Raw genomic sequence first — 27,324 nt, forward strand, 5'->3', positions numbered from 1 at the left:
GCGTGGTTATAGAGGACAGGAAGCGCAGGAGGGGGCGTGGTTATAGAGGGCAGGAAGCGCAGGAGGGGGGGCGCGGCGCTTACTGGTGAGGTGCACGGCGAGGGTGCGGCTGACGAGCGCTCCGGACGGGCCGGCCGAAACGCAGCTGTAGCCCCCCTCCACCCCGAGCGGCAGCCTCCCTTCCTGGACCAGCACCGCCAGGGAGCCGTTGGGGAGGGCCCGCGCCTCCTCGCCGTCCTGCACCGGCTCCCCGTCCCGCAGCCAGGTGACGTTGAGCGGGCTCTCGCCGGCCCCCAGGTGGCAGTCCAGCAGGAGGGGGTGTCCGGGCTCCAGCACCACGCTGACAGGCCCCGCCCTGCAGCTCAACTCCACCGACGCTGGCTTTTCTGTGTGAGGAGAGAGAGAGGGGGAGAGGGGGGGGGGAGAGGGGAAGAGGGTGAGAGAGAGAGGGAGGGAGGGAGGGGAGAGAGGGAGAGCAGGGGAGAGAGAGAGACAGAGGGACAGAAAGGGAGAGAGAGAGAGGAAAGAAAGGGAGAGAGAGGAAGAGAGGGAGAGGGGAGAGAGGGAGAGAAAGCAAAACGAGGGGGAAGACAGAGAGGGAGGGGGCCAGAGAGGGAGGCAGAGAGGGAGTGGGGGGGGGAAGGGGAGAGAGATGGTAAATCCTGGCTGACATGACTTATCTCACCGGCATTGTACAGCGCACAGACGAGTCAATTCCACGGCACAACTTTGTGTGCCGGAGAAACGGGCCGGCCAGAGAGACGCGGAGAGAAAGGGGAGGAGGTGGTTAGAACAGGGCAAGGAAGGGGGGGCCATTTTGGGGGGGAATCAGGAATGTTATTGTCGCCAGAGCGCAAGAAGGTCAGGGAGAGGGCAAGCCGGCTCAAAACATAGGCGAAGGGAAACGGTACGAATCAGACGGAGAAGAAACGGAGATAACTACACCTCTAAGATGGCCTAAAACTAGATAAAAGCGCACTTCCCCCATCCAGAGTTACCCTTTCGGGAAGAGTCCCAGCATTCTAACGAGCGGCTTATTTTCCAACCATGACATTTCACGTGGGCTCGCACTGTTTTTTTCTTCCCCCCGAAGGTTTTCATTTTCGTGAGTAACTGATTCTTTCCTCCTTTTTTTTTTTTTCCTTCAAACGCAGCTCAGCCGAGAGCCGAGAGCTGGCAGCAGACGCGTGAGATCTGAAATAAACTGCAAATGAAGAAGTCGCACCTCGGCGTTCGAAGCGCGACGTCGGGAAAACTGAGGACGCGCCGCCTAGCGCGCACGCGCGCACGGATTCCGGCGCGCTCCTCCTTCAGCGAGGAGGCGGCTTAATTAGGCTAATGGGCAACAGAATGATTTCCTTGATTAAAATCGGCGCTGGCCCTCTCGCCGCCTCTCCCCCGTACGCGCCGTGCCGAACGCGAAGGGCTCTTCGTGTTCCGAAGCCGTGTTCCGGCTCCAATCCCAAAAATAAACGGGTCCGTTTTAACGTACGTACGTTACGTACCGTAACTTTAAAACTGCAGGAACGGTAACTTACAAAACAGTGTAAGCCATTTAGAAGAACACTACTAAAGAAGAACAGTACTGACGATGACCCAAACAATTCAAAGTATTGTTTTGTTTGTCTTATAACCCAATATCAGTACGATTGTATGTGTGTAAATACTGGATATAATGTTACCTGTCAAACTAAATAAATACTTAATTTAAATACATATAGCCCATGTTAGCTTACGATGGACCGTTGCAACTCCCTTATAGGACGATTTCACTTTCTAGGGTTTTGTGATATTTCTGTTTTAGTGTATGTTTTCAATTGGCCAAGACAGTTTTGGGTGTGAGATGAAGGTATTTTAGACATGCAGAGGAGTTTCTGACGACCAACCAGCTTTACAGCAGTGTTGTACATGTGGTATAAAGCAAGAAAACAGACTTCAAGAAACAAAAGCTGTTGTACCTGCAACCATTATTGCCAAAAGGGGCAAAGCCACCGATTTAGCCTAGATTTTAATATTTATTCTCAAATTGGATATAATTTCTACATGTTTACTATTTATTGCTTTGACAACACAGGTCTACCTTGAGTGGTCCCAGCGATAGCTCATCTTTAAAGTTGAATTGGTGCTGAGTGAAGGTGGCTAATGGACGGTAAAGCGCGGGAGAGGGAGGAGCATCTGCGTGAGCGAGCTGCTGGCCGTGTCTGAACCACTATTTGTCTCTCACCTCGCGAGACACTAACAACGCAAGGACGAGAGAATCTGTTTGACGAACGGAACGCAAATGGTTTCTTCACGTTTGCATGTACCCTCGCAAATCACTCATCGTAAGGGTGCTCAAAAGCTGACAATGAATGAAGGAGAGAATTGGGTAAGGCCCGGGGGGGGGGGAATAACTTAGTTCCTTAAGTAACTGCTTTCCAAGTTAGCAGATACAAGGCGGCGGCACCCAGTAAAGTGCTTGGTGTGGATGCGGAGCAGCTTGGCTGGGCGACTCCTCTCAAACTCAGATTCATTACATTACATTACGTTACATTACAGGCGTTTGGCAGACGCTCTTATCCAGAGCGACGTACAACAAAGTGTATAACCATAACCAGGAACAAGTATGTCGAAACCCCTAGAGAGAAGTACCGGTCCAAGCGCAGGGAACAACCGCATAGTTCAACTTGGACCCTGAAGGTTAAACTGATTAACACTGACACACACGAGAACGGCAACAACGCAGTCTATGGAAAAAATACAAGCAGTAGTTAAGACAGGCGCATTAACTAAGTCACCTACGAAACAGCTACCTAGTTACAACCCTAAGCTTACGGTCATTTAAGAGATTACACGGAGGTAGGGAGGGGTGGGGAGAGGTGCAGCCTGAAGAGGTGAGTCTTCAGTCGTCGCTTGAAGATTCTCTCGCATGTTCATGTGAGGTAACTGCCTGCCGTGACTACACAGCCCGTACGACAGAACAAGCCTGGCCCTGGAGACCCTCAGGGTTCGCTGCTTTTCCCTTTCATCTTCATATCAGAGCCACACTTCAGGCCCAATAAACCCAGTGCGGTGACCAAGATTTTAATTTCAGTTCAATCAATTTTATTCCGTAATATGAAGGATCCCCGCGATAGATTGGCGACCTGCCCAGGCTGTATTCCTGCCTCTCACCCAGTGCACGCTGGGAAAGGCTCCAGGACCCCCTGTGACCCCGGCCAGGATAAGCAGGTATAGATAATGAACGAACGGATGGATGGAGTATGAGGTATTTCTCGTAGAGGCGGCAAGCACACTGGCATGAGTTACTTATCAGTATCAGGTTCAGACAGCAGCATCTACAGTAAAGTCACAGTGCACCATTTTTTCATTTCAGAGTCAGTAAATAACAGGTTTCAGTTTGCATCATGAACTGAAATTATATTTGACCAGCTAAAATGACTGTTGCCATTTTCAGTTTCTCCAATTGTAGAAAAGTAAAGCTTACTTAGCATAGCAACCGTTGATAATATAGGCTACTGGCCAGCTTCTTAAAAATATTACCACCCAACCGAGTATTTTCATTAAAAAAAAGATAGCATTAGCAAGCGGTCGATATGTGTTACGGCATTTTCAAGTGGAACTTGTTTTATAATGTTATTTATAACAAACACAAATCAAATTGATGGCCAATGTGCATGATCGGATCGGTGTTGCAACTGAAGAGGAAGCAGCAGATTAAATTTCACACTCAAGATGTAGGCTACAGTACGTAACTGAGAACCAGAGGAGATAAATTTAAAGTTAGACACGGTTTACCTGGAAACAGAGAAATTTCATTTGGAAACAAGAACTTTTTACGTTTAAATTAAAAACTGGGCACACAACATTGCATAGCTTCCACACATTGTAACTGCAAGATCCCTTTTAACATGCGAGCCACAGAATCAAAGTTCAAAGCCTTTTAACCCCCTAGGATATCCTCCTGGATCTATATTTACTTAATCTGCATTTAAGTCTTACAGGCAAAATAAAACAGGTATGCTGCTTTATTCAATTTATATTATATCTTGTTCATACCCGTAGGGTATGGCTTAAAATGTAATTACTAATGGGTGTGGTTCATTTAGACCACAGTTGAGCCTTGGGGATTGAAGTCCCATTCTTAAATATACCCCAATGTTCTGAACATCATAAAGAGACCCTCATTTGTAACAGGGCCCTTGATAAGCATGAGTAAACCCGTGTTTCCGGGCTTTAGCAGTAGGTTCCATTAATGCCTGTCCCGTTCTCTGAACACTGGAGACAGAATAAGAATTCTTCACAAGGAGGCAAAAGAACATGATAATTCCTTTCCCTTGTGTTCATCCGAGACTTGCAATAGGCGGCTTTGTGCAAATTTCGTCCTAAATCCAAAGGGACATTAAACTTGATGGGTACATGAGCTACAGGGTATTGTGAGCAGGACCAGAGAAATAGCCTACATTCTACACAACACATTCATGAAGGCTCTTAGATCACGTTGAACGTTCATCTCCATGTTAAAGCAAACCCACAGAGCAGTATGTTCTCATCGAGTAGCGTAAGCAAATTCAGAAAAGGAACTAGCCTGCTTTTCATCTGGCAACAAGCAGAGCGAGTGTGAGAGAACGGACAGACTCAATAATCATAATCCGGAAATACAAAAAGGATGTCACAAGAAAGAGTGGAAGCCCAGAGACGAGACACTATGTGGACAATGTGGATCAGGAGAAATACAAACTGAATTCCACTTTCTCCTCTCCTGTCCTACATAAGTTCATTTAAGACGAGCTTCCTTGTGAAAAGTCAAAACCAGTATTGCACCATACGATAGCAAAACATATGATGAAAGATTACACTTGCCTGGGAGAAGTACCAGAACTCACAGAGTCATCTTCAGATTTATGTGACAGCCTGTCATGAGTTTAGAGAAAAATGTAACATGGTCCTGATCTGATCAGTTCCACAAAACTAATTTTATTTATTTATTATTATTATTATTAGCATTATTATTATTATTTATTTTTCACTCCACTTTATTATTTAGTTATTATTTGTAACTAATTTTTATAAGTATTTGCTGTTTATTGTAGATTTTATGGCAATGATGGTTGATTTCCTTTCATGGCAATCAAGCCATTAGAATTTTTAGAGAGTACGAGAGACAGAGAGAGATAGGGAGAGGGAGAGAGACAGCACTTATAAAAGTTGCACACCGAGTCTCTTCAGAAACTCTTCCCTCCTTTCTTCCCTTCAGATGTTTACTTGTCAAGTACACCACATCAGGATCTTGAATGTTGTCAATCATTCTATTTTGGGTCTACCAAACATGTTGATAAGGTTTTTCAAAAGAAAGAAACGACAAAACCTAATATATCCAGAGCTGAACAGGCTGTTTTGGGGGGGGGGGGGGTTGATAGTGTTCTTCATATGCTCTGCCTTGATTGGTTATCAGACCGAGAATGACAGGAGCATCCCTCCTATCTCCTGCCCATGCAACTGCTCTAAAAGAGATAGAGCATACATTAGGGTCACCGCCTTAGATGCAGGCAAAAATAAGAAATGCATTCCATCCCCCGTCAGAAACTTTAAACAAACATGTTTGAAAGGTTACGGTATAAAGATAGACAAGAGTAGCCAACATTTGTGCGTTTGACGAACACACACACACACAACAGAGCAGCACGCCACCACTCTCATTCTGCATCTCAGCTACTTCACGCAAAACTGGTTTGATATCCATTATCAAACCCACTTATTCACGGGCAGGGTCGCGGGGGGGGTGCTGGAGCCTATCCCAGCGTGCATTGGGCGAGAGGCAGGAATTACACCCTGGGACAGGCCGCCGATCTGTCGCAGGGCGCACACTCATACCCATGAGCAATTTAGGGTCTCGAATTAGCCTAGCCGCATGTCTTTGGACTGCGGGAAGAAACCGGAGCACCTCGGAGGAAACCCACACGGAGACACGAGGAGAACATGCAAACTCCACACAGAAAGGCCCGGGGCCTGTCTGCACCACAGCGCCACCCTCATTTTATTCATGATTTTCTTATTCTCACTTTTGTGAAAGAATCTGTCAGAACTACGTGTAAAAAAAAAAAAAAAAAAACGGAACAAACCGTATACCGATTCAATAAGGAATGGAACATCCTTCAATATGGGATGATTCTGTATTATAAAGGGACGGACGGAAGCCCCTGCAAGGCTTGTCTGAGCCAGAGTCGAATCCCGAAGTTGAAGGCATGAAAGAGAAATGGGAGCCGGTTCATGATTCAAGGGTCCTACAGGAAGTAACTGAATGGTTACCGTTTTCGAACTAATTTCAAACTATAGGTGACCTGTAGCATACCAGGCTACTTAGCTAGAGCCTACGTCCAAGCTTCTACTACTGTAGCTGATCATAATCGTAGCAGAAAAGAGTAAAAATACCCTGTCAAAATAATTCTCTTCTAAATCAAGCAGGCATTCGTTACTATTATGTGACTGAGTGATTCATCTGTGAATCGCAACAGGTGCACCTGGGGCAACTGTTTGTGAATGCCCACTCAACCAGGAAAAGAGATGCTGCAGGGAGCATTTAGGCAAATAATACATCAAAGGTGATTGGCTGCTTTGATTAAAATCCGTCAAACCTTGAGCTAAATCCAACTTGCATGTTTTTGTCCACTGATTTTTTTTCTGGAAGCAAAAGTGATGAAATGTCATCTTTTCATATTTTACCAACTTAATTGGGACACGTACAGCGACAAACACGACCGAGCACTCAAAAGAACCTGAAACAAGCTGAGGGCCTTTAACTCATGATTCTGGATCATTCCACACACACACACCCAAACACCCAAACACACACACACACACACACACACACACACACACTCAAACACACACACACACACACCCACCCTCTCGCACACACACAAGCACACACACACACACCCACCCAAACACACACAAGCACACACACCCACCCAAACACACACAAGCACAAGCACACACACCCACCCAAACACACACAAGCACAAGCACACACACCCACCCAAACACACACCCACCCTCTCACACTCACCCACCCAAACACACACCCACCCTCTCACACACACCCACCCAAACACACACCCACCCTCTCACACACACCCACCCAAACACACACCCACCCAAACACACACCCACCCAAATACACCCACCCAAACACACACCCACCCTCTCACACACAAGCACAAGCACACACACACACCCTCTCACACACAAGCACACACACACCCACCCACCCACCCAAACACACACAAGCACGCACGCACGCACACACACACACACACACACACGCACACACACACAAACACACACGCGTGCACACACACACACACACACACACACACACATACACACACACACACACCCAAACACACACAGACAGATGCACGCACGCGCACACACACGCACACACACGCGCGTGCACACACACACAAAGGCTGCCGTTTCTTGGTGCTCCGCTACCTCCGCTACGTGAGCCACAGCCGTGACGTTCGCCCACCCCCTGGGAAATCTGCACGCGAAAACACAAACTGCCAATAAGCGCAGGAAACAGCACGCTTCACCAGATTCATTTGGCGATTCGTGGATGGGATATGCTGACATACGCACCGACATGCGCTCTCTCACGCAGGAGCATCAGACATGAAAGCCAAACCCCCCCCGACTGTGGTAAAGCTGGAACGTGCAATCTGAGCGCGTACAAAAAAAAAGAGGCCAACACCCCCCCCCCCCCACCCCCCTCCCCCCTCCCCCCCTCCCCCGAGCCCCCCCTGCTGCGCGTTCACACCGAGACATTCTGAATGGACAGGGTGGCAGCGAGCCAGACATCTCATACCTCATACACTCAGCCTACCCTTGAGGGTAAAGGGAGAGAGAGGGAGAGGGAGACAGTGATGGGGGGGCGTACGAGGGAGAGAAAAGCAGGGGGGAAAGGAGGTGGTGGTGGTGGTGGTGGTGGTGGTGGGGGGAGGGGGGGCATCTCCACCACCGCTGATATTCTATCCGGCGTTTCGCTCCAACAGTTCCCTGGAAACACCGACAATTTATTGGTGTTATAGCTCCACGCTTGGCGCACTACAATACCAGGCAACGTATTCCACAGCCAACGGGAACATCTGACACATGTGCACCCCAATTCAATATCGGCAAATCTGAAAACTGCCATGGATGTATCAAGCAGCTTCATTGGAAGAAACATAAGAAGACAAAATTATAATTTAGATGTTTTTTCATTCGACTCAAATGTTGCAAGTGGGCTTTCAGTAGGCTATATGGTACATGGTCTTAATAGGGACACTTGCCCTACAGTATATAACTTGAGACTCATTTATGTTGTACAATTTTATGATGTGCAGCAGTGCACAAATGTCACACAACTGATACTTCAAATGAGCTTTCTGTGGCTCAGTGGAAATTTCTGCTGCACAAGTCATGCAAACTTTGCGAGAATAAAATGAGTAAAACGGCAAATCCCGGTTTTCCACAAACAGACACGTTTTCCAAGCTTGTTTCGCACTGCAGTATTTACATCCTGTGATGCAATATATTGACATTCCCTCAAATGCATTGTACAGTTTTAGCCAGCAAGATAGAGTAGATGCAGAAAAATATTTCAGGCTTTTGTATTTAGCTATTTGGCATTCTCTGTACTATCATCTAAAACAGTGGTAACCACCCCTGTTCCTGGAGATCTACCACCCCGTAGGTTTTCAATCCATACCTAACAAAACACGCCTCATTCAAATGGCTAGATCTCTTTGTTGAACAGATATTTAATAGCCAGGGGAGCCAAATTGGGTTGAAATGAAAAACTCATAGGATATTAAATCTCCAGGAACACAGCTGGTTACCCACTGATGTAAAATAAGAGTTTGCACATTGCGTCGAAGAGGAGCAAGAGCAAAAACGATCACCCTGCTTAATATTAAATAAAGATGGCCTATGTTCATATTTTAAAAACCGGTTCTTAGGCTTCAGGCCTAACGGGCACCCCCTCCACCCAATCCCTGCCCGGCTGCTACGGACACGCCCTCTCACGCGGCACACCCAAGCGTGCTGGAAGACTCGAGGGCAACGGTGCCGTTGTTGTTACTGCCCCCCGGGGTTCACTTCGAAGGCTCTCCAGATCACAGGAAGTGATTGTTCTCCAGCTCGCTAGGAGCGCCCGGTCCGCGCTTCACCTGCTCCCGCCGACGCGCCGCTTTTAATCAGAATATGAGCGGCCGGGAGTCGGGGCGGGGCTCAGGTTACAGGCCCCCGCGGCTTAGATGTACCAGCCCTCTGTGACCCCGCTCACCTTTGGCGAGACGGGCGGGGGGGGCGGGGGTGGAGCTGTTCTGTGGCGGATGGCGGCGGAGCCGGGGTCAGGCAGTGCAGGCCAGCCCGCATGACCGTGAGCAGTCCCGACCGCGCATGTTGGCACACGGGTCTGTGCTTTTAGAGAGTGTATGCAAATGGGTTTGCCTGAGTGGGCAGAGGGGTCATATATGCATGTGCATGTGTGTGTGCATGTGCGTGTAAAGTGTGTGCATACTGGTATTTATAAAGAGTGTGAGTTTGTGTACATAAGAATGTTTATAAAGTGTGAGTTTGTGTGCATATGAGTGTTTATAAAGGTTGTGTGTTTGTGTGCATGTGGCCATTTATAAAGCACAAGCAAACACTTCCACGCTTTACAAGCACACACATGCGCACAAACTCACACTTTATAAACACACGTGCACACAACTCATGCTTTATAAGCACACATATGCACAAACCCACACACTTTATAAACACCCATATGCGCACAAATTCACACACTTTATAAACACCCATATGCGACCAAATTCACACTTTATAAACACCCATATGCACACAAACTCACACACATTTATAAACACCCAAATGCACACAAACTCACACACATTTATAAACACCCAAATGCACACAAACTCACAAACATTTATAAACACCCACATGCACACAAACTCACACACATTTATAAACACCCAAATGCACACAAACTCACACACATTTATACACACCCACATGCACACAAACTCACAAACATTTATAAACACCCATATGCATACACATTGGTGTTTATAAAGTGTGAGTTTGTGTGCATGTGGGTGTTTATAAAGTGTGAGTTTGTGCGCATGTGCTTGTTTATAAAGCGTGAGTTTGTGTGCATGTGGGTGTTTATAAAACATGAGTTTGTGCGCATGTGGGTGTTTATAAGGCGTGTGAGTTTGTGTGCATGTGGGTGTTTATAAAGTGTGAGTTTGTGCGCATGTGGGTGTTTATAAAGTGTGAGTTTGTGTGCATGTGGGTGTTTATAAAGCGTGAGTTTGTGTGCATGTGGGTGTTTATAAAACGTGAGTTTGTGTGCATGTGGGTGTTTATAAAACGTGAGTTTGTGCGCATGTGGGTGTTTATAAAGCGTGAGTTTGTGCACATGTGGGTGTTTATAAAGTGTGAGTTTGTGCGCATGTGGGTGTTTATAAAACATGAGTTTGTGTGCATGTGGGTGTTTATAAAGTGTGAGTTTGTGCGCATGTGGGTGTTTATAAAGCGTGAGTTTGTGTGCATGTGGGTGTTTATAAAGTGTGAGTTTGTGCGCATGTGGGTGTTTATAAAGCGTGAGTTTGTGTGCATGTGGGTGTTTATAAAACGTGAGTTTGTGTGCATGTGGGTGTTTATAAAGTGTGAGTTTGTGTGCATGTGGGTGTTTATAAAGCGTGAGTTTGTGCGCATGTGGGTGTTTATAAAACATGAGTTTGTGTGCATGTGGGTGTTTATAAAGCGTGAGTTTGTGCGCATGTGGGTGTTTATAAAGTGTGAGTTTGTGTGCATGTGGGTGATTATAAAGTGTGAGTTTGTGTGCATGTGGGTGTTTATAAAGTGTGAGTTTGTGTGCATGTGGGTGTTTATAAAGTGTGAGTTTGTGCGCATGTGGGTGTTTATAAAGTGTGAGTTTGTGGGCATGTGGGTGTTTATAAAACATGAGTTTGTGCGCATGTGGGTGTTTATAAAGTGTGAGTTTGTGGGCATGTGGGTGTTTATAAAACATGAGTTTGTGCGCATGTGGGTGTTTATAAAACATGAGTTTGTGCGCATGTGGGTGTTTATAAAGTGTGAGTTTGTGTGCATGTGGGTGTTTATAAAGTGTGAGTTTGTGTGCATGTGGGTGTTTATAAAGTGTGAGTTTGTGCGCATGTGGGTGTTTATAAAGCGTGAGTTTGTGCACATGTGGGTGTTTATAAAGTGTGAGTTTGTGCGCATGTGGGTGTTTATAAAACATGAGTTTGTGTGCATGTGGGTGTTTATAAAGTGTGAGTTTGTGCGCATGTGGGTGTTTATAAAGCGTGAATTTGTGTGCATGTGGGTGTTTATAAAGTGTGAGTTTGTGCGCATGTGGGTGTTTATAAAGCGTGAGTTTGTGTGCATGTGGGTGTTTATAAAACGTGAGTTTGTGCGCATGTGGGTGTTTATAAAGTGTGAGTTTGTGTGCATGTGGGTGTTTATAAAGCGTGAGTTTGTGTGCATGTGGGTGTTTATAAAGTGTGAGTTTGTGTGCATGTGGGTGTTTATAAAGCGTGAGTTTGTGCGCATGTGGGTGTTTATAAAGTGTGAGTTTGTTTGCATGTGGGTGTTTATAAAGTGTGAGTTTGTGTGCATGTGGGTGTTTATAAAGCGTGAGTTTGTGTGCATGTGGGTGTTTATAAAGTGTGAGTTTGTGTGCATGTGGGTGTTTATAAAGTGTGAGTTTGTGTGCATGTGGGTGTTTATAAAGTGTGAGTTTGTGTGCATGTGGGTGTTTATAAAGCGTGAGTTTGTGCGCATGTGGGTGTTTATAAAGTGTGAGTTTGTGCGCATGTGGGTGTTTATAAAGTGTGAGTTTGTGTGCATGTGGGTGTTTATAAAGCATGAGTTTGTGTGCATGTGGGTGTTTATAAAGCATGAGTTTGTGTGCATGTGGGTGTTTATAAAGCATGAGTTTGTGTGCATGTGGGTGTTTATAAAACGTGAGTTTGTGTCCACATGAGCGTTTGTAAAGTGTGTTACTTCGCATGTGTGTGAGTGCTTGTGAAGTGCGGATTTGTGCACATTTGGGCATTCATAAAGTATCTCTGTGCAAGAGTGTGCATGTACACGCGTGGGACACGCCTGCAGAGGAACACTCAGTCTCTGACAGAGCCGGAGCCACCGAAGGGAACGGAGTCGCAGGCATCATAATTGACGGGGACGGGGATGTAGGACAGCAGAGGGGCTGTGATTGATAGCTATGCGCCAAATCTGTATCTGAAACGGGTGGGGGGGAAAAAAGGGGAGGCGGGAGGCGGGACCGGGCCCTCCGTACGGAACGCTCATCCTCAAAAAGCCTCCCGCCCGCGCTCGCCCGGGAGTTACGAGCCGTCTCAGAGCGAGCGCGTCGCGGCGGCGTGATGCGGCGTCGCGACGGCCGAAGCCCAGATAACTTACCTGATCCGTCGCCGGCGCGTCTGCCCGATAAAACACATCGGCGAGTGACCGGGGGGGGGGACGCCGACGCCGCCGACGCCGCTGTGTGACCGAACTAATATGAAATCAATTTGGTACATTCGCGCGGAAATGCGGCGGGGCAGCCGAACTTAGTCCGTTTGCTCTCCGGTGACAGATGGCACGCAATAACCGAGCCAGGAAAGGGAAGGGAAAGGGGAAAAAAAAAAAAAAAGAGATGGAATGCCGTGAGATTTCATTGCTGTGAGAAATTCTCTCTTTCGCCCTCGCCGTGAAGCAGAGATTGCAGGAAGAAAAACTGAGCGGGAACAGAGACAGAGAGAGACAGAGAGAGCGAGACACAGAGAGAGAGAGAGCGATAGAGAAAGAGAGAGTGAAAGAGAGTACGAGACAGAGAAAGATAAAGAGAGAGAACGAGACAGAGAGAGAGACAGAGCGAGACAGAGAGAGCGAGCGATAGAGAAAGAGAGTGCGAGACAGAGAGAGAGCGAGACAGAGAAAGAGAGAGAGAGAGATTTAAAAACCCCTTTTATTGGGACATCATTCAACCACAGAAATTACTGTACTTCTAAATAAAAATAATAGACATATAGCAACATAAAGAGAAAAAACGATCAAAAAACTAACCACAGGCAGAAAAGAGAGAATAGACAGAGAAAAGAGAGAGAGAGAGAGAAAGAGAGACTCATCTGCCATCTCCTCAGAGAACAATGTGGTTCTCAGGTTTCGGCGCGTGCTCGGGGAGCTCCTGGTACAATAACATTGACATGCGGCCAATTTTATACGGCCAAACATGCCCTGCGATTGTCTAAACATTTAATCTAATCAGCCTTCATCCGCCCTGCGGCCGGCGGGGAGCGGAACACGATGCCGTCAGGTCTCTCCCGCGGAAAGGGAGCCCGCCGCCCCGCCTTCCTCGCTGAGCGAGGGGGTGGGGGGGGGGTCTGTCGGAGAGAGGAGAGGAGGGGAAAGGGAGGGAAATTTCCACAGACTCCTTTCCTTTCAAACATTTATAATCAATATAATCATTATAAATCATAACTAGCCTACTGCGTGTGCCGTAACGTATTGGGTTTTCTATCGCTGTGGAGTTGTGCTAGCCGCTGCTTCTGCTCTGTATCCCCCGTAACCCACGACGCGCGCGTGCTACGCTCAAGCCACTTCAGGGCCGGTCTCTGGGCCTGGTCCATCGGTGGCCCAATGGAGCTTCGCCCCCAGCAGGGGCAGCTAAGCCAAACGAGGGGAAGACGGCGCGCGGCGACGGCGTAGAGCCACGCCTCGGCGGACGACGCCGCCGGCTGTACCGGAACGCGGCTATTCGGCGTAGCAGACACGCGAGCGTTGAGCAAAACAGAGAGAGACGGACATCTCAGATCGATCCCGAGACTGTGACGACCCACTCCTAATCCCGCCTGGGTCTGATCTACGCATCGGAAATGAAATGTCTGGCCGCGCTGATATTCTGCATTCAAGCAGCGACGCCGAGCGGCGCGGGGACGCACCGCAACAGCGGCGTCTCCACATCAATATAACGTTCTGTGCTACGTATGCGCACACGCGCGCGCGCGTACACTCCATTACAACAGCATCGCGCTATCACACCACCAGAGGCAGGGAGGCAGGGAAGTACACTGCGAGTGTTACAGCAATGTTCTATTTGGGCTGGCACGCGTCTAGCGAGACGGGCAGTGCCCTGCATCTTTCTGAATGGTCTTTACGGTCATTTCGGGCGGTGCCGTCCCCGTACCCAAGGGCGCGACCGTGTTCTAAAACCAGGGTTTGAGACGGAGAACGCGAGTGACAGCCGCCATTACTGATACGCTGCAGACAGCGCCGCAGTGACAGGGCACGGCGTGATCAAACATGGCGTCGGCTTTATCTGCCTCCCTAGACTTTAAAATGAGGGAGCGCGTACGCACACCCCACACGCCCCCCCAACACACACACACACCCCACACGCCCCCCCAACACACACACACACGCACACGCACGCACACGCACACGCACACGCACACGCACACGCACACGCACACACGCACACACACACACACACACACACACACACACACACGCACACACGCACGTTAACAGTCGCCCCAGCTTTGGGGAATGAGGACTGGAATGCCTCCCTTTTTCCCTTTATCTGCCACACACACGCACCTCACAGGAAGTTCAAACAAGTTAAGCCCCTTTTTATCATCTGATAACGGAAACACAATATGAGGAGAGGGCTGGCGCTGAATACAGATTCTGCAGAAGAGGGAGAGGGAAAGGGAAAAGGGTGAGGGGGAGGGTGAGGGAAGGAAAGGCGGCGGGGTGGGAAGAGCAGCAGGCGGGGCGGGGTGGGAACCGGGAGGAGGTGGGGAGGGGAGGCCGGGCGTTTGTCGAGCTCTCCTCGGCGCTTTCGCGCCGGCAGTGCTCCACATGTTCGGTCACGCGATCGCGGTAGGGGTCGCCCTGCCACCGTCGACACAGAGACACCGGGACAAGAGGGACGCCAGGGGCCCCCAGTCGAGTTCGCCTGCGTCCACGGCGCTCCCCAACGGGAAGACGCAAGGAGATTGGGGGGGGGGGGGGGCACGCAGGACCTCGGTTCTGCGCGAGCCGTGTGTCCGTCATCAGGCCGTCAGCCCCGCCCCTTCCGCTTCGTCTGGGGTTAGGGTCTTACTTGGGCGAGGGTCTGGGGGTTGGTTGTACTTTTGTCACAAAGGCCACCCCCCCCCCCCCACACACACACACACACACCCTCCACCCCACATCCCCACCACACCTCCGGCTCCCCATTCCCCCAGCGCCGATTCATCTGCCGAATTAACAAACAAACCCCCTGGTGATAACACACGTGCGCTGTGGGGCTTAATTACTAGAGTCATCCCAGACAAATTAGTCTGAAGATACGCTGGCGACGTTACAGAGGGATCCCGGCTGAATGAAACGGCAGCAAATGAAGGGATCCTCCGGTGATGCGTCGCGTGCCCTCTCACTGCGCGCGTGCGCGATTCCCGTGGACACGTACGGCCGCTGCATCCGCGGGAGACACCGAAGCCATTCATCGAGCCGCATCAACCCGCGCGTCATATTTCTCTCTCTCTCTCTCTCGCTCACTCCTTTTCATTATTCTGGACTCGCTTATAAAACCACAGTCATTCGTCCCAGGGATATGACTGCGATTGTGTGTGCGTGCGTGTGTGTACGTATGTGTATGTCTGTGCGTGTGAGTGTGTGTGTATGTGTGCGTGTGAGCGTGTGAGTGTATGTGTATGTGTGTGTATGTGTGTGTGTATGTGTATGTGTGTGTGTGTATGTGCGTGAGTGCGTGTGTATGTGCGTGTGTGTGTATGTGCGTGAGTGCGTGTGTGTGTGTATGTGCGTGAGTGCGTGTGTGTGTGTATGTGCGTGTGTGTGTGTACACTGTTGCATTCAGCAGCTCACTGAGCCAGTCAAGGTTCTGTCTCCTCACATGCAGCCCCCCTCTGCCCCCCCCCGCCCCCGCCCCAATAAGCCCATCAGTCATGTGACTCAGTGGCCAGCAGCACGGAATGGAAGGAATGCGATCGTATGACTGTTTGCCCAACGAGAACCGTGAGGAAGAGACCATCCTTCAAACAACACGCTCGCTACTCACAGACATCTGCTGGCAGCCAAACACCCTCACGCACAGCCAAACACCCCCACGCACATGCAATCGCACACATGTGCAAACTACCCCGTGACTGTACACATTTAAATCAAGCGCAACAACAATGAAGATACGCGCAAAACAAGATCCCCGTGCGAAAGTGAATCGGACAAGCCCTGCGGCATGCCATTTCTCAGGAAGACAGGAGGCCTACACACAGCTGAACAAGCAGAATATGCCAGGCTCACTGACATCAGACCTTCAAGAAATACACTTTGGGGGGGAAAAAATCTCCTCAAAAACAAATCTAGTCTTGTGTACCACACGATTAACCAAGCCTCACTCGACTTGTGACAAACTAATCAGACAGGCAGCTGATCCACTTCTATTGATTGACTGGTGTTTAGAGGAGACTGACATATCAAGGATAGCACGCTACATGGGTGGGTGGGCTCTACGGAACAATTTCATTACTGTTCCACAATGGCACAACATCTGTAATTAAACAAGCTAATCCACTGGCGATGTACTAAACATACATACAGGCCAAATATAGATTTGTTGGTCAGATTATTGTTTAGCTAAACTGTTTTGCAAGCAGCCCTGCATGATATTACAGTCCCCCAGACCGAATCAGATGCTGCCTAACAAATGCAGCATGGTTCCAGGAGCTACTGATGCCGAGCCAAAGCTTTCTGCACCTTAATAGGCTTTCCATCACCGACAGTCGACAAGAACAGCGTGGGTTAACAAATACCGCAGGGCTTCAACTGTCACTCAACGAAACCCTGAATACTAAGCCAGATGGAAATCAAAACTGGGAGCTGAAGCAATAAGTTTGTGCCCTTCAGAAATGTGTTTTTACAGCAGCAGCGAGCACTGGGACGTTCTGTCATCACTGCAGAAGTAATTCGCGCGGTGTCCTCACGTTACTTATCTAATCGAGGGAGTCGTAGCGCAGCGCGTTTTTAAAGAGGGCGCAAATCTTCCTCTCTCGCGCTCGACAACGGAGACGGCCGGTTTAACGCATGATAGCTCGGGGACGGAAACACCTTCGCTAATTGCCGGCTCAATTCTCGCAGATGCGAAGGGCGACTCGACCGACAGATACGCGCTTAGTACAGAATGCCGGCTCGCATTGAAGAATCCCCGTTCAGACAAACCTGTTCGTTTATCCCAGTCGAAAACACGTGACGGGTGGCCACCAAAGCCAGCTCTCGAGGGAAAACAGTTTACGGGGGTAAACAAAAAGGACAGCATTATGGCAGCGTAGGGCCAGACAAAGTTCATATGAGGCTAATGAATTTTAGCCACGAGCACATTCATTTATGAAACTGAATTAGCATAATTACATGGTTTTCAGAACAACTCGCTAAGACAAAAAATGCAGCTAACTGTCTGAATAATTAAGCAGGACCTGATTAGGAGCATTCTCCCAGCAGTACAGCCAATCCCAGCATCATCTAAATGAGGCAGGGCTTCCATCAACCAAGTTCCCATCCCGACCCTCATTAAGAGACAGGCAGACAGACAAACAGACAGAAAGGGAGTGACCAGGGTGGGCATGCGGAATCAGTTAACATGAAAAAAGTGTTAAGGAAGAAGGTGTTCTCCACAACGGAATGCACCCCTTGAGTAAACCCACCCATCTTTTTTTTGCAGGAGACACTGCAGGCAGGAATCATGGGAGGGACTGAGGAGGAGGGCTGCAGGACCCATGTGACACGCACTGTTCAAAAGCAGCTGCGGCTTTCCCTCTTTCTTTTTTTCTCTTGGCCCCAATCTTTTTTCTTACAACAGTCAAAAAGGCACTGTTGTCATGATGTGAGGTTTGCCCTTGTGACAAACAATAATTTGAGCACATATTGAATGGTGTTGAAACTTTAAGGGCAAGCATGTGCACTCTCTCTCTCTCTCTCTCTCTCTCAGACAAACACACATACTCTTAGAAACACAAAAATTGTGCTAAACTGTGCGTGATGAGTTCACTACGAGTTGACATTTGTTCTTTCAGTTGGACAAAAACAAGCTCTTTGTTTATAGATGGGATGCAAAAATGCCTCCACCGCACTCCACCCCACCCCACATCCCCCTCTCCAACTAAAGCCCCCTCCCCCAAACCCCATCATCAACAGCCCTCCCTTAGATCAACCCACCCCCCTCTTCCCCATGCCCCATCGGTTCCTGTTCCCACAAAGCCCTCCACAACACATTCCTCTCCCAAAGCCTGGGACATGCTCCTAGGAGTGATCCCACCAGCCCGGGACCAGACATAGATCCCATGCTTTTTTTGGGTTTGAGGGGAGGCCTTGTGATGAACACAAGGCACAGGGCTCTACCATGCCAATACCATGGGACAGGGCCCCAGCCCTGAGGGGAGCTCTGCATCCTTTTTAAAGAGTATAATAACATGAGCAAAGTTCAGACTCTCAACTGCTGTACCACATGTCCAGGGTCAGCAGTAGCAAACTGTATGGGGGGGGGGGATTTTTCAAACTGTTGTGTCTCCTGTTTGCAGCTTTGCAGTTTACATATTACCCACCATATGCAGGAAAGCACATACACCATAAACATTGTGGCTGTTTGTTCATGAGCTAATTAATCACTACTGAAATTGGCACATCTGTGCCCTTTAAATCCCCATTTAAGAATTCAGGAGGAAAGCCAAAACTCCATTTTTCACAAGTGTACACGCAGGCTTGTACCCCATCTCATCGACAAGGGTGGCAGTGTGGAGTCATGGATTTGGAGCTGTTCTGGTCACCCACAGGACACAGTTTCTGAGCTGATGCGGAATGTCGCTATGATTCCATTGACCTAGGTTCTTACCAAGATATGTAGACATGTACCGGCTAATGCAACATATTAAAACTGAATACTGAGACGACACCAAGAATACCAACAAAACACACACGATTGCCCCAAGGTACGTTCTATTTAATTCCATACGCTACTCTACTGATTACCCTGTCATAATGACACCTGCTTCAGCCGTACATTGGCTGATCCCGTTCCGTTGTCATGTTCACCAACATTCTAATAAATGGAATAGGACATTGCCCATCGTAGCAAACGCTTATAGGAAACTTACAGGAAAAATGTCAGACGTGGGCTCCGCCTCGGGAGACGCATTTGTATTAGGAATTCGTCTGGCACTACTCTGTGTCATACCTCAACGTTCATCCTTCGCGCAGCATAGCCTGCTCTTCCTGTACTTAATGAGTCCGGCTTCGTCCTGTGACAGCCTACCCGCTTTCGGGTTACCGTCCTGGTCTACGATCTGTAGGCTACACAAAGAAGCTGACCAACTATTTTAACATTGCAATACTACTTTCGACCCAAACAGAATATCCCTACGATTTATCAATATAATAACGGGGCTTAACTAGTGTGGGGGCGAATTAGGCCTATACGTTTTTAATGTTTTTTAATAAAACTTGCACAACTTGACTTGTAGAGCCTAAGATCCGACAATATAAAATGTATCCTTGCGTTTGGCTAAATGAACCATAGCTGACCGCTTGTCATGCAGTGATTTAATAAATCAGTCATTTTAACATTCCCCGATATGTGGATGATACGAGATTGCCACCTAGCTGATTTGTCAAATTTGCCTGTTAACCTAAACTGCCTTTATCTTATTTTTTATGCAGGCATGCTATTGTCTTGCCATGCCATGCGCATCTCTCAACACAGGCTGAAGATACGATGCGCTGTGCTGAACCGCTAGCAGTGTGCTTTTGCGCTGCTCTTTGTCATGTAAATGTTGTGGCTGGTCTCTCTCGCCGTCTCCCCTGTTCCCTCTCCTCCCTCGCCGCCCGTCTGCTGAGTAGCTGCCCAACTCTCTCCCTGCGTCCGCCCCGAAGTCTAGGCCACCGCAGTGCACGGTACAACGCACACCCCCTCCAAAGCTACAACACCGAGCACATGTGTGACGTTTGGCACTGATTTTTTTGGGGGGAAGACCCACTTTATTCCGCGCGATTCAGTATTGTGGCACCTCATTCATTCGCAAAGCGGTGGATACACCGTGCTGTTCACTGATGTTATGATCAACTGATACCTTTATAAAATAGTCTCAATTATACGGTCACATATTAAATAAAATAGAAATAAACATAAAAGCACCCGGTTATAATGCTACGGACGTAGGGCGCAATTCATTGTGGAGGGCACCCGATATACGACTTTAAGCAAAACTTCATAAAAACCCCATAAAAGAACAACGTGCAAGCAACGAACAATTAACAGGCTAGTCATAAATGACAGAGGGCTTAAGCTACAGAATTCTGTTGAAACCACATTATCAGTAAACAGCAGAGACAGCACATACACTTGTGCTTCGTGAGCGATCTACAGTACGAACATGTACAACTGCAATCTAATCTATGATATAAGCATGCGGACCCGTTAGCCACATGCCGTAAGCTCGGTCGTTCTTAAGGGTTCCAGATAATGTAAAAAAATTTTTTTTTTAAAAACGTGCCCACATTCCAAAACGAGCCTTTCTTTCTCTAAACTCCTCTCTGCACAAACCTTTATAAAATGACTATTATAGCTAGTGCAAATAAAAAGAGAAGTGGCTTGCAATGGTTTGCTGCATTTATAGGCTACCGAGTCTGCAAAAACCAACTTTGTTGCGCTCGCTAATTGGGAAAAGATATATCCCTGTTACTAAACTGGACTGCGCGCTCAGTATCAATCGCAATATATCGGTTAACAGTGAAACCTTGCAAGCGTAAGGTTTACAAAGCCGTCATGTTTTCTGAACAACCACATGAGTAGTATCAAAAGCGCTGCGGCGAGCAAGGTGCAAAATATCATAGCTCCAGCTAGCAGGCTATCTCATACTCACATGCTCCTATACTGACACATTGATACCTAACGTTAGCTTGTTAGCTCTCCCGATAGCGGCACAATACAACATTCAAGCAAAGATGAATATTAACATGGATTGAAGTATTTACCTTGAACGGACAAAACACAGAACCCCAGAGAAAGTAGACAGAAAAAACAGATATTCTCCACCGCCATGTAAAGCCTTTGATTTCCAGCAGAGGGGTCAGCACTGTGTGGGTATTTATAGCTGGCTATATCGCTAGCTACATACATAGCCTATATCAGAATCCCGTGTAAAGTCCTGTATGTTTTCAGTTGGCTATTATTTCATGAACATTCCTTTTGATTGGTCCCCCGTCTTTTACACACAACAGAATGGTATCAGCTAGTTGGGGGAGAGACGTCGCGTCCCTCTTGGCTTCATCGCCATGTTGTGAGCGAATGTAGTGTGTGTTAGTTGCCGCACACACACGCGCGCGCACACGCACATACACACTCACACACACACGGGCAAGTCCTGCTTAGGTGTCCATTGGAGTCGCCTGAAATGTTGCCAATAGAACAACACCTCCAGAACACCCTGCCTCTTTAGAGCAAACTGCATCAGCACTGATGCGACCCCGAGTACTAGCAACCTTCCCCCTCAAAGTGCATGTGTCACAACTGCCCGCAGAAAGCAGACGGTATTCATGCAGAAGTGCTGGGACATTGCAGGGAGAAGGGTATGTGTGCGTGTGCGTGTGCGTGCGTGTGTGTGGTTGGGGTGAGAATAAGCATTAAGATGTATTAGGGTCAAAACATTAAAGGGTTAGTCGGGATGCACAATGGAAAATTGATACCTCGATTCTGTAGATTGCATTAGTGGCATGCACATGTGTGCACTTGCAGTGAATGTATTGTTAGCTCTGCTTGGAAACATACCAATCAGCATAAATAGAATCACATATTATGGATTCGCATTAACTCTGAAATTACTACTGTAGCTGGGTGTTCCCATCAGCTAAACCTGCACTCTGAGCCTGGCCTCTGTCTGATGCATTGGTCACCACCCTCTGAAACCTTCGGACAGATATTCTGACAGTGGTACTCAATGGCCCAGCAAGATATGAATCATTCACCAAGAAAGGCACCCAGAGTCACATATGCAAGAAAACTGAAATATGTTCACAAGTACAAAAATATTGTTCTGTGATATTCAGACGTCTGCCAGACAGCCCTGTAAGTTTCTTGTCTGGACCATGATCAGGACACCCACTGACTTTCATACAATATACAAACTAACAGCAGTGAGCTAGCTTGATCATTGAAACCAGGTTGTTCCCCACATGGTGTCAGCAATGAAATATAAAGCAGGGCTGTTTTCATCTGTGGTCTTGTTAAATGGGCATTAGTGAAACAGGAAATTATGGGGGGTGACATAAAAACATGCCTTTTTGAAAGTGAAAATAGTGGGTGGGGCCACCCGATTTGGAGTGGAGTAGCCAGCCTCCTTTCAGGTGAGGTGCTCTTGTAGATGTGTCAATATTTAACAGTGCTAATTGTCTTCCTTTGCTGTGATGGGCCATGTACATTGCCAGTGCATTTTAAGAGGAGGACATCTGTTCCAGAGAGTCATGTTTACACAGGGATAGGACATCTACTGGAGGTCTCAGATTTTTTTGTTTCTTTACTGATTCCAGCAAGGCCATTTTGACAAAAAGCCTAATAAACATAATAGACACAATTCTTCATACACAGAAAGAACATAGTTTCTGAATTTCACACCTGTGCGATTTTATATGTAAATTGTGCTGTCACTAAGTCACTGGGTTGTTCTTGGGGAAAACCTATCATAGAGAAACTGTTCAGATAGATACGTGATTCAAGAGTGTGTATTCTGGCCTTAAACCAGGGGCACTCACTTGATGTGTGCTTGGTATGAACAACAGGGGTTTATGTTAAAGTACTTTTTCCATATAACCATTTAAGCTCCAATTAGATGTACATGCAGAATGAAAATTGTAAGCACCACAGATTGTGCAGCGCAATTATTATAGAAGGAAGAAAAAAACAATGAAACAGCACATGTCTGTATGCGGGATTGTCAGTGAGAACTCAAGAGTGCTGATCCCTGTCCTCAGCGACCCACAATGTAAAACCAAAGACCACACTGAAGACAAACTCTAGCATCAGCACAGCCCATCTGCAAATGCTTTGCTTAAAAAAGCCAACAAAAAAAAATTGTTCTTGGCTTCCTAAACCACATCAAAGACATTCCTTTCACTGGTCTTTACATTCTGTGAGCAAAGAAACAAGAAGGCGGTTGTCATGATCACTTTGCTCCCCCTTCCCCCCCATCTTTTTTTCACAACGTTACGTGCAAAAACCCGGTACTGTATAGGGATGATGGCCTCATGACAAAATAACTTATTTCAAACACAAGTATTTACACACATCCTATTGTGGCCTGTTGGAACTGGGGACGTCAAGCATGTCTTTTTAAGCAGTTTTTTAGAGGAAGCAAATGATTTGTAGGCGGTCTAGTGTGAATTTTCATCAGGAAATGTGGTTTGTGTGTGTGTGTGTGTGTGTGTGTCTGTGTATTGAACTTGGGGCAGAGGGGCGCAGGTGTCCTCCTGTCTAACTCGTATGATTAATATTGACAGCCTGATGGCTTGCCTTTGCTGGGAACACTGGCCAATCCTTCAAACCTTTTCAGAGTTAAGTGGTCGTAAAATCAGTGGCGCTGCGGCGTCTCCGTTCACCACAAATGGCTGCCAGTGTTAACACAAACAGCATCGCTTATTAGCAAAGAAGAGAAGAGCGTCCATTTGCATTTCTAATGTCTTCCTTCTTCTGTCCTTTATGGCCCCTCATTCTGTTGAGGCTGAGTTTGTCTGTATGAGTGTGTCATTGATCTCCCCAAAAAGTACGGACTCATTTGCATTTTAGGACCGGTTTACACCAAGACGGTGCACGGAGTACAGTTCACCGAGGCATGGCCCGGTCCTCACCGTCAGCCCTGGTCTTGATCAAAGAGCGCCCCCTCTCACCAGCTGTAAACATTGGAGGGGAGCTCGTTCTGCACACTCAGCGTGCATTGACGCCTAGAGGGGTTAAAAACTTTGGCCATTATTAACCTAATACTTTAAAAAAAAGGCGAATGCGCACACAAGCAAAATATGTTACTGAATAAAATACGTGAAACGTGTAATGTGATTCAATGTGTGATTTTTATTTATTTTTAATTTTTTACACCAGAGGATGGGTTATCTGAAGTTTGGATGTTCAAGGCAAATTTTTGGGAGTTTTTTTTTGGGGGGGGGGAGCTGTTGGGAAACTTTTCCCAACCTTTCTTTTTATTTGTTTGTTTGAGCACAGTCCTCCCCGCCCCCTTTTCCCAACACAAACAGAGGCTGTTTTGGGAACGGCCCTTCACGTTTGCCAGTGTTTCACCCCGCCTGTCTTCGTCCCCGCTCCTCTCCGCTTGGAGGGGTGCCTGAGGGTCTTTGCCGCAGAAAAAGCGGTCTCCATGGAAACCAAGACTTAGGGGGTGGCACATGGGAAGATGGGGGCGCCTTGGACGGAAAGCTGGCTAAACTGGCTCGATACCGCCAAGGCGTGCTGGCGCGGTTCCCAGGGAGGTGGGGCATTATGGGAGATGTGCGCGGGGTCGGTAAACACATTCATACGTGTTAAAAAATTCAGTCAGACATTCGTGTGCTCATATATGCCGCTTTTACCTGGAGAAAATGGCGATAATGCGCTATTTACCCACACAGCAAGGCTACTTTATAAGGCTAGAGGGACAGGTGCAATGTGACATGGCGGAAAGTGGAGGAAAGTGTGTGTCTGGTGCAGTGCAATCCATTGAACCGGGAAGTGTGTGTGTATGTGCGCGATTTCGCTTGTGTACACAAAGTCTTATTTGGTATTCTGAGCACATCCCAGGACTACCAGCTCCTGCCTACCTCCTCACATCCCCCCTTCCCAGTGCCTGCATTTAATGCATTACCACTATAGTGTAGAGAGAGAGAGAGAGAGAGAGACAGAGAGCACAGGCGAGAACAGTCTGGAGGTTGGGCAGCGAGGACACGGGGGGGTGGGGGGTGGGGGGGCCTTGGTGGATCAGGTGGTGCCCTCTCCACTGAATGGGCCAGGAATCCATTGTGTGTGTATCTCTCTCTTAATGATACAGACAGCATGCCAATCCCAATGGAGCATATGACGGAAAAAAATCATTGACTGCATCTACCAAATTTTCGCTCCCATTATTAAATGAAATCAGAAAAATTGTGAAAACAATCAAAAATACATTTGCTGCTAAAACAAAGGCCATTTGTGCAGTACTCAGATTGCTACAAGAGGGAAAAACAACATCCCATTGAGCTCCAGTGGTGGAGCGACTGCCAATTCTGTCGAGGAACCCTGACTTTCACGTCCTAGACTGCCATTGAACAGACGGCTGAAGAGAGGGAGGATGAGGGAGGGAGGGAAGGAGAGAGGGAGGGGGGGTGGGGTAGCGAGTCCCTCTCACAAACACTATTACACATAGGCCATAAAAGACCCACCTCTTAGCCTAATTAGCTTAAAAGTAGATTTTAAATCCCAGCAAAAGGCAAAAGCGTGGTGAAAGGCGAGGCGGAATGAGCTCCGGTAATGTGCCACTTCAAGTGTCCCATCTTTGGAGCCCTGTCATGGAGTGGGGGGGGACAGGAAGTCCCCACCAGCACGCTCTTATCTGTTTTTTTTTTGGCTCTCCATTGAAGGTGCATGTCATTAGAGCTGGTGTTAACAAGGACTTTTGAGGGCTTGTCCAGACTGTGCTTGTTGAATATTCATGAGGAACGGGGGGAGATGGAAAAGAAAGCATGAGAGGGGGAGAGTGCTAGAGAGTGAGAGAGAGAGAGAGAGAGAGAGGGAGGGAGGGAGGGCAAGAGACAGAGTAGCAGAGGACAGAAGGCGGCAGAAACAGAAAGTGCAGAAGGGAGGGAGAGAGGGGGAATAATAATGCTCAACACAGAGTAAAAGTCTAGAGGGTTTCACAAAGCAGCAGTGAAATATAAAAAGGCATTTTGTGAAGCACCTTGTGCCATACTATACAAATAAAGACATGATGATGATGATGATTATGGTGATGATGATGATGATGATGATAATAATAACATTATTATTATTATTATTATTATTATTATTATTATTATTATTATTATAATAAATAAAACATTTTTCATAGGTTAGGCTACAGCCGTGTTTGGAAAAAAGCTAAAGAAGTAAAAGGACACCATCACACACACACACCACACACACAGACATACAGAGAGAGAGAGAGAAAGAGAGGTGTCCGCCTGTGAATTGGGTGAACTTGAAACAGACATCGCCATTGCCATCGCCAAAGTGATTGTCTGCACGGGCAGCATTATCCCATGAGCCCAGCAGATCTGTGATATTTGTGTGAGTACCATTATCATCCTAACTTTTGTACTAACATTAACTGCACAGGCTGTAATGGGCACCACCAGCAAGATTTTATTGTAATACAAGTGGGTGAAAAAAGGATCAGTCTGATAACTCACTGGTCTGAATATGTTCCGAGGGACCTTCTTTTCTGCTTCAGCCAAATGAATCAAATCAGATTTAAATTCCCAAGGAGTTTAAATATCTGTTGAATAGCCTGTTTCATATGGGAAGTACCTGTATATGGTTAAAAGTAAAAAGAAATACCTATGTGTGTGTGTGTGTATATATACATACATATATAGTGTATTTGGACGGTGACACAATTTTTGTTGGTTTGGCTCTGTGTGAGGGACTTAGGGACTATGCATAAAATGAACATACTTGCGGACTGCAATGTATATGTAATTCCATTAACAGAGATCAATGAGGGACACGAGGGTTCACTCTTGAAAGGACACGGTGCCTCGTCAGTGCGGATCGCTCGGCAGGGGCGCAGTGTTTGGCGGCGGCTCTACACAGCACGCCATTGTGCGGATCACAGACGAGACGCCGGTGACGAGGGGCCTCGCGTCTGTCATCTGCGATGTGACAGCAGACAGTCGCCGACTGATCAAGGCGTGCCTTTTGATGTGCTTGTTTCTTCCATCTTCCGAACTTCTCCCCGGCTATTGAATGTTCTTATCTGCTCCGGCACTGTCACCGCGGCAATTTCCCAGCGTGTGACACACGCATCGCACGGAACTTCTAGAAAAAAACCAGGGCAGCTAGAAGACTGTAGCACGTTCGACAGACGACTCACTAGGCAGCTTGTGATATTAACTGCCCTCCGCCCATCCCAGAAGAACATTTAAAAAAATGTTTTAGGGTAATATTCAGCATTCTTTTAATTCATTTCCATTATTTATTCATCTTTTTTGGTGCCAGTAGGA

The 27,324-nt window shown here is 47.5% G+C and overlaps 1 protein-coding gene across 1 annotated transcript in view; it reads right to left on the minus strand.

The window, feature by feature from the left end:
* The window catches only part of igdcc4 (immunoglobulin superfamily, DCC subclass, member 4), a 58,571-nt gene extending 37,141 nt beyond the window's left edge, over positions 1-21,430 (minus strand). The window contains exons 1-2 of the mRNA XM_035419506.1: positions 21,085-21,430; positions 84-386 (exon numbers count right to left, since the gene is read on the minus strand). Coding sequence (XP_035275397.1) covers positions 84-386; positions 21,085-21,229 — 448 coding nt within the window. The 5' untranslated portion in view covers positions 21,230-21,430. The remainder of the gene's footprint in view (positions 1-83; positions 387-21,084) is intronic.
* Between the last annotated feature and the right edge of the window lie 5,894 nt (positions 21,431-27,324).

This window comes from Anguilla anguilla, chromosome 5, assembly GCF_013347855.1.
Source record: "Anguilla anguilla isolate fAngAng1 chromosome 5, fAngAng1.pri, whole genome shotgun sequence".
Classification (NCBI taxonomy): Eukaryota; Metazoa; Chordata; class Actinopteri; order Anguilliformes; family Anguillidae; genus Anguilla; species Anguilla anguilla.